A 7785-nucleotide genomic window follows, 5' to 3' on the forward strand; every position below is an offset into this window, starting at 1 on the left:
ACAGACTCTTTGTTATAACTCTTAAAGAAATTTTTTAAAAGTCTTTCTGTTCAGCGTGCCACTTGTTAAAAGAATCACAGGATCACTATGGTTGGAAAGGACCTTTAAGATCATTGAGTCCAGCCATTACCTAACTCTGCCAGGCCACTTCTACAACACATCCCTGAGCACCCCATCTAGATGGCTTTTAAATACATCCAGGGATGGGGATTCAACCACTTCCCTGGGAAGCCTGTTCCAGTCCTTGATCTCCCTTTTGGTGTAGAAGTTTCTTATCATCCCCCATCTCTACTGAGACAGCCAACTGTAAGACCCTACCACCACACTGTCCCACAGGTCCTGGCATGCCGCTCCCAAGCTTCTCTCTAGCAAGCCCTGTTTTATCCCCACCACCTCTGAGCCTAGTTTAAAGACCTATCATGAGCCCTGCTAGCTCTTGCTCCAGGATCCTTTTTCCTCTACAAGACAGTTGCACCTCATCTGCTGTCAGCAGTCCTGGTGCCTTGCAAAGCAGGCCAGGATTAAGAACCCAAAGTTCTGCTGATGGTACCAGTCTTGTAGCCAGGCATTGATCTGTTGACTCTTCTTGTTCATCAATCCCTGCAAGCAATGGGATGGATGCAAACACAACCTGCACTCCCAAACCCCTGACCAGACATCCCAGGGCCCTGAAGTCTCTCCTCCTTGCCCTTAGACTTCTTGTTGTTGTTTCATTGCTGCCTGCCGGAATCATTAAGGATTAGTAGTCTGAAGGCCGAACTAGTGCAGGAAGTTTTCTCTGTACGTCTCTAACCCTGGCCCGAGGGAGGCAGCAGATTTCCCTGTGAAGCGGGTCTGCTCTGCATATTGGGCCTTTCACACCCTTCAGAACTGAATCCCTGACAACAAGCACTTGGCTCTCCTTCTTAACTGAAGAAGTTCTAATGTGAGGCATAGTTTGTCTTGACCTCAGTGCCACCTCCATGCTAGGCAATCCATCATTGTTGTAATTATCTGCTTCCCCTTGTAGAGTATCATACCTGTTTTGCAAGGGCACCTGGGGAGGTGGGGCAGACATTGGGCAGACACACCTGGAGCACCTGTTGTGCTGGGAAGAAGCTTCTTGACATTGACTCCTGTCCTCCACATCACCACAGTCAGTCGGGCAGAGAGAAGACAGGGGAAGACCCTCTGTAGCAGGGTCTCTGATTACCTGCTGACTTTCTATCATGGGAGTTGGTACAACACTCAGCATCTGTCTCTCTCTCACATTTCCTGATGGCCCTCAACTTGCTTACCTCCTCCCTGAGGTCCATCACCAAGAACACGAGCTCCTCTACCTGGGTGCAGCTCCCAGGGAGCTGCGAAACTCTTTATTTTTTAAGGTTTTCTTTGTTTCCTCACCAGAGCTTCTATTTACCTATATCTTTTTTATACCACTGATGCTTGAGCTAGTGATTGTGCTTTTCTTTAGGGACTTCTGTGATAGGAGTATTACTAGAATTTAATCTCTCAGGGTTCCCCACAAATTATTAAAATACTGTCTAAGGTAAAATGCACATAAATCTGTGATGTGGCATGTATGTTGCAGGTTGGTTTGTTAGCATTTGAAGAAGCAGTTGAGGTTCTGACAGTAGCTTTAAAAAAGAAGAAAAAAAGACAAAAGGACAGAAATTGAGTCTTATCCATAACTGCTATTTCTTAATACAATAGATTATTTGCTTGTTGTTCAATTAAGAGTTCTCACTGGCTGCTATTTTTGACAGTGAAAAGGAAGAACTGAGAAGAGAAGAAATTATGAAAACACTGGTTATTGGCCTAGGAGGGTAAGTATTAGCAAATTAAATTTCCTCTGCAGCTCTAGACTGGTCTTCCTTTCAGAATGAAATTATGTCACTTCTATTAATGAATGGATATTTTTCAAAAATAGATTGCAAATATGACATACAATTGTCTCATTTTATGGCATGTAACTCTTAAGAAATTGTTCTGTGTTGGAAATCTCAGGTACCATCTCTCTCTAACCTCTTTTTTGGCACTGGTAGAGTTGCTGTCTGAAAGCTGTTGGAACCTGCCAGAAAATTTCTAGAGGTAGAGAGTATTTAATGTAAATAAATTTACATTAAATTGAGGGAGGGGAGGTTGGATTGTGTCTTTGTGTCTAACTACATAGAAATGTGCGTGTGAGCTTGTACATATGTATAAAAGATCAATTTTTGTCTTGATGCAGTTTTTACTGTTTTCTAACTCAGCGTAACAAATGGGGGGAAAACAACACTGGCAGAAAAGCTTAAGAAAATGCTTCCAAACTGTGACACGATATCACAGGATGACTTCTTTAAGGTAACAGTATTTATGGAAATACATAATAGGTAAAAGTAGACTCAAGTAGATGTTAGTATCATTTCGTCTCTTTTCAGCTTTCCTGTTGATAAACTTTTAAAATTGATGCGTCTTAAAATAATGTGAACTTCATGAGAAAGAGAAATAAAGTGAGCACTGGGGTAATTGAGCTTTCACTGGCTAGAAACTCTTGAGTGCACCCAGCAAAAAGAAGTTCACCATCTTTTTTGATAACCTTTTAAGATAATGAAGAGTGTGTTTGGATGCATTTTTCAATATACTGTGTGCTAATGAAGTTAATGGTACCGTGAACCCTACACCCATACAGCAATAAGTGGTTCTTTGTCTCCAAAACCAAAACAGAAAAACAACTTCTGCATTGATGTTGGAGTTGTTTGCAAAGGAGTGTGAAGGAGCTCTTCTTTCTGAAGTAAAGCTCTAATGAACTTAAGAGGTATGATTTGGAGAATTTGTTGTTCTAGATTAAATAAATCATCTGTATTTTACTTTAACAGTTGTATACAGCCGTTTGATTTTGAAGATAAATTAAATAATTGGGATACAAAACCATATAACCCTTATGTTTGTAACTAAGGAGTTTATATTTGTGACAATGGTCATAGAAGCAACCTTGAAAATACTCATGTTTTTTTCCCCTTCAGCCAGAGTCTGAAGTAGAAACAGATGAACGTGGATTTAAGCTATATGATGGTCAGTAATGTCGATGCATTGCTTTTGAACACTGTACTGAAACTCTGTCATGCTGACCTTCAACACTTCTTCCCTTTCGAGCAAGGCAATAAACAAATGGTTGTTTCGGGGAAATCCTTTGCTCAGTTTCTTTCAGCTTGCTGAGATAAATAAGAAAACTTGCTGAACTAGTAAATGGTTCAAGGTATTGCTTGACCTTTCCTTTTCTATTTTTGATCTGTAGCTCTGTTTCTACTGTTGCATCTGGTGCAGTAGCAAATGGCACTATTAAGTGTAAAAGTCTTGGCTTGCAGCACTGGCATAAGCTTAACCTCATCACTTCCTATGTAATGATGGATTTTCTTTTTCCACTTTAATAATGAACTCATTACCACTTGAATCTCTTTCATTGTCATATTCTAAATCAGTCAAAACTTGTGTTTGATCCTGATACCTTTATTTCATGTCAGATCTCACATAGAGACCAAGTGTTTTGAAGCTTATAGGTTATATGCTGGCTCAAGCATGCCAATTTAGTCTCATCAGCTTCTAGATCCAGATGCAGTTAAGGCCAATACTTTGGTCCAGGATATATCTCGTTGTGAACAGTTGCTTATTAGCTAATGACAAAATGTATTACTTAGAATATTGGCCAGGACCTTAAAATCTGTCTGAAAGCTGGCTCTTATCAGCTCTGCAGTCTTTGGCTCAACTTCTAGAGTTCATAAAGCTGGAATGTGAAACTAGAGGGATAAGCTGGACATTGCGGTTCAACAATCTGGGTTTAATGCTGCTCTTAAAAACTCCTCTAAAATGTCTTTTATGTTATCCGAAGGCTTCCTTCCTTCTACCATTCAGTACTTACTCACTGTGTTCTTACATGTCTACAGACAAGAAAAGGTGCTATGTTGTGCCATTTGGCACTGTATGCCCTTCTCCTTCCAATCCATCCATCCCTACCCTCAGGTTATTGTCAAATAACCTGAACCCAACAAAAACCCAAAGAAAAAAATTTTGTGAGCCCACACCCTTCATCTGAGTCAGTGACACCTGACAGAAGGGTGGACGTCTCAGGGTAACTAAGTGTTTACAAGTTTTGTGGTATAGGAGAGCGGGCCCTGCAGTTTTTATCACCAAGGGAAAGGCTGCGAAATTAGTGCACAGACTTTTTGATGCCACGGAGTTCAGAGGGACCACAGCCACCAGAAATACTGCAGTCTTGGGGAAGGCTTTAGTTTAGGGTATCATCAGTTGCAAACACGGAACTACTTATATGTGTAAGAGAGAACTTCTGGGGTAAAACTGTTACTTTTCATTTAGACTAGTGTCTAAATTATTTGGTTCTTATTGATGAATCTAGGGGTACTTAACAATTTTTTAAAGTTTATTCTCTGTTTTTAAGGGGTGTCTAACTTTCTATTTTCATCTAGTACTTGATGCCCTCTATATGGATGAAATGGTGAAAAGTATTCACAACTGGATGAAAAGCCCAGCAAGCTCAGGTGCTGTGACCAAACCACAGAATACACGTGACAACCTGAAAAATACAGATGATGTTCATATTTTGATTGTTGAAGGCTTTCTGCTATACAATTATGAGTAAGCAGTAATACGTAACCTGCTATATTAAAAACTGCCCTAAAAAGGAAGAACGAACTAAATATGTTGTCACCTTAGGCCGCTAAATCAGCTATGGAATAGAAGATATTTTTTGACCCTTCCTTATGAAGAGTGCAAAAGGAGGAGGAGGTAAGATTATGCAGTTATTGCACACAGAGGATCATTGTACCTCCTAACCTGGAGTAGTTCTTTTGTACTAGCTTTCCTTCAGTGCTTGCCAAATATAAGCTATTAAGAGCATCGGTCCTCTGGTGATTCCTAGGGAAGACTGGGTATTTAAACAACACTAACAAAAACATGGAGAGACGTGTGGGTTTGATTTTGGGCATTGGGGTTTTTCTAGGGGGTGTGTGTTGCATTTTAGAGCACAGGGATATTAAAATGTTAAATGTTTTACCAATACTGGACAGAGAATTTGTTGCTGAGAAAAAAATATTTAGATTACTGACTGCATATTAGAGTTAAACCAGGATGAGAAACAGTTAAAAAAAATGCTAAGCAGTCTTACCCCTGGTTGAATACAGCTATGTGTTTATTATTGTTAAAATAACAATGTTCATGGGTGGGTTTTGTGTACATTTTGTTTAGACTGTGCGTTAGTGTCACTGCATATCTGATTTAGATTGTTGAGCCAGTGTCTGACGTGGAGCAATACTGTGTGCTTGGAGCAAGTAGTGTGCACACAGTCAGAATCTGCTGGCTGAGTGAAGAAATCCTCTGTTCATCTGGCTTGAGTCGAGTCCACTTTCTTCATTTTTCACTTGACTCACCTTTAGAGGACTTTAGTGTCCAGGCTGGAAGTGATTAGGAAAAAAACTGATCATTTAAAACTTAAGAAGTCTGTTTACTCAATTAAAAAAAAAGAGACATAAAAAGTAACTTGTTTTGGTAACACTTTTAATGCAGCTTAATTTATATGTAATACTTTTTTTTCAGCTGAATAAATAAATAAACTCCAAACCTTTTTCCTTATCTATAATGTAATTTGATTGGTAGAAATGGGTACATTAGCAAGAATTTATCTCACAGATTATATTAAAACAAGGGAGCCTCCTTTGCTCCAGCAGTTATGCAGCCTGCCAGTGTTTTCGGTTTTTGTTTATTTTGGATAAATGCTCTTATTAAGCTAGCTGATGCCAGGGGAAAATACAAAACTTGTATGGGAAAGCAAATATATTTTTGTGCAGCACCAGAGTCTATGAGCCAGCAGATACACCGGGGTACTTTGATGGACACGTGTGGCCTATGTATCTGAAATATAAAAGTGAACTGGAGGAGAATGCAGGTAACATCGGTATGGTATCCTTAATTTTAAACTTATAAAATGCTTAAGCGTGGCACTTGAGGAGTTTTTGTTGGGTTGTAGGTTTTTCTTGAGCAGGACAAAGTTTTCTTCAGATGTTTTTGTGGCACTTGGGCAGTGGGCTTGGGCCTTTTGTTGGTTTATTTTTCAAGTGTATAGGTTTTTTTTAAATAATATAAAGTTAAAAAATAAAAACGTTCTCATCACTAATTAAGTCCATTTAACAAGCTAGTTTGTGTGTGCATACATGCATATGACTAAATGGGCAGCTTCTGAGACGATAGGTGATGCACTGACAGAATTCTTCCTGGCTGAAGTCCTCTAACAGGCTGCAGATACTTCCTAGGTGCTGACTGAAGACACTACAGTCACTAGTCTTGCATGAGAGGTGCCAGAGCTGGGCCAGCTCCTGGGGCGCTGCCATGAGCTCGTGTGACGTTCATACTTGCACAGCTCTTGGATGCCTGCTTGTGGAGTGGGCACCCGAGGAAGGAGAAGTCAGGTGGCTGCTTCGTCAGCACACTGCTTCTTACTGTGCCCTGAGAATGGAAACTGCAGCACCCTGCCTTGGCTTGCTCAAACCCTGAAGCTGAGGGGGAACCTGAGGTCGCCCACTACACAGGAACCTTTCTGCTGAATCATTCCACTGAACTGCTGTCCTAACATTATTACCGCGACCCTTACGGAGATTTCTATACCACCAAAAAATGTATATTGTTTTTTAACCAGAATACTTTTGCATTATGTTATTTTTTTAACATGTAAAATGAATTTGGGAAAGAAGAAAGGGGAGGTACTGTTCTTGGTTTTTATTTTTTCCTCTACCTATAGGAACACTGAAAATTTTGCTAATTGCTATTACAGGTAACTGGCACAGAACAGAAGAAAATTTTTTCTTTTGTCTTTTTTAGTTTATTTGGATGGAACAAAATCCCAGGAGGAGCTTTTATCCTGTGTGTATAGTGATATAATGCAGGAATTGAAAAAACTAAGAGAAGGAAGTAAGTAATGTTACAGGAAATCAAGTCTGCTTATCCTGTTGCAAGTTAACAAGAAGCTCTAATCCTTTTATATTAAAATACTGCAAGGATTATATAGATCTGCATTTCCTTATGGATTATAATCCTTATACATGTTTGCCCATTACTCTAAGTCATCATAGGCTATGACTTCCAAGTTCCTTGAAATTGGATGTTCTTAAATAATACGTGGATCAACTGTCATCAGATGATAAAATAATAATAAAAAAGGGGCAACAGAAGCAATATGGGACAAAATGTCAGTGAAAGCAGGTGTGTTGGTCATATTAGTTTCTAGGATACAGTGATGTCATGTGCAAACAGAGAAATGATGCTACAGGTTAAATGTGTACTATTTATATTTTAGATCAGCAGGTCACAGCATGATAATGTAGAAAGCCTGGTTTCCGTTTGGTACGAATCGAAAACCCCAAGCCTTGTCAAGCCAGCCAACTGACCAGATGTTACATCTATGTCCATAATACTAGTTCATACAACACAAGTGGATTTGTAATGACTGTTAACTCTGTAAACTATTGATAAGATGCTGAGTAGTGTTGACAGTGCATTCCTTAGAATTCCTTTAAATCAGTCATGCTTTGGTTGATCTTTAAATCTGATTGAATATATACATTTTAAATAATAGAAACATATTTTTGTATGTAAAACTAAACTATAAAGAGGCAGTTCTGTTGGATTAATAAGATATTAATAAGATATTTGAACACAGAATTACAGAAACATAGAATCACTATGGTTGGAACGGACCTCTAGGATCATCAAGTCCAACCTTCATCCCAAGATTTCCCTAACCACTAGACCATAGCCTCA

General features: G+C 39.3%; 1 protein-coding gene across 1 annotated transcript; it reads left to right on the forward strand.

The window, feature by feature from the left end:
• The first annotated feature begins 1776 nt into the window (after window positions 1-1776).
• On the forward strand, window positions 1777-7341 carry NMRK1 (nicotinamide riboside kinase 1). The gene is made up of 8 exons (XM_008942490.1): window positions 1777-1805; window positions 2232-2322; window positions 2985-3033; window positions 4443-4611; window positions 4690-4761; window positions 5820-5926; window positions 6847-6936; window positions 7322-7341. Exons 1-8 carry the CDS (start codon window positions 1777-1779, stop codon window positions 7339-7341), a joined length of 627 nt encoding a protein of 208 aa, XP_008940738.1.
• Window positions 7342-7785: the final 444 nt, after the last annotated feature.

This window comes from Merops nubicus, unplaced genomic scaffold (genome assembly GCF_000691845.1).
Source record: "Merops nubicus isolate BGI_N331 unplaced genomic scaffold, ASM69184v1 scaffold1466, whole genome shotgun sequence".
Taxonomy (NCBI): Eukaryota; Metazoa; Chordata; class Aves; order Coraciiformes; family Meropidae; genus Merops; species Merops nubicus.

What these genes read in the sequence shown, in the direction of transcription:
- NMRK1 (XM_008942490.1), top strand. Translation starts at nt 1,777, where the DNA reads ATGAAAACACTGGTTATTGGCCTAGGAGG. An exon ending in GAGTGCAAAAGGAGGAGGAG is followed by an intron (nt 4,762 to 5,819) that starts GTAAGATTATGC and finishes ATTTTTGTGCAG; the next exon opens with CACCAGAGTCTATGAGCCAG. An exon ending in GGAGAATGCAGGTAACATCG is followed by an intron (nt 5,927 to 6,846) that starts GTATGGTATCCT and finishes TGTCTTTTTTAG; the next exon opens with TTTATTTGGATGGAACAAAA.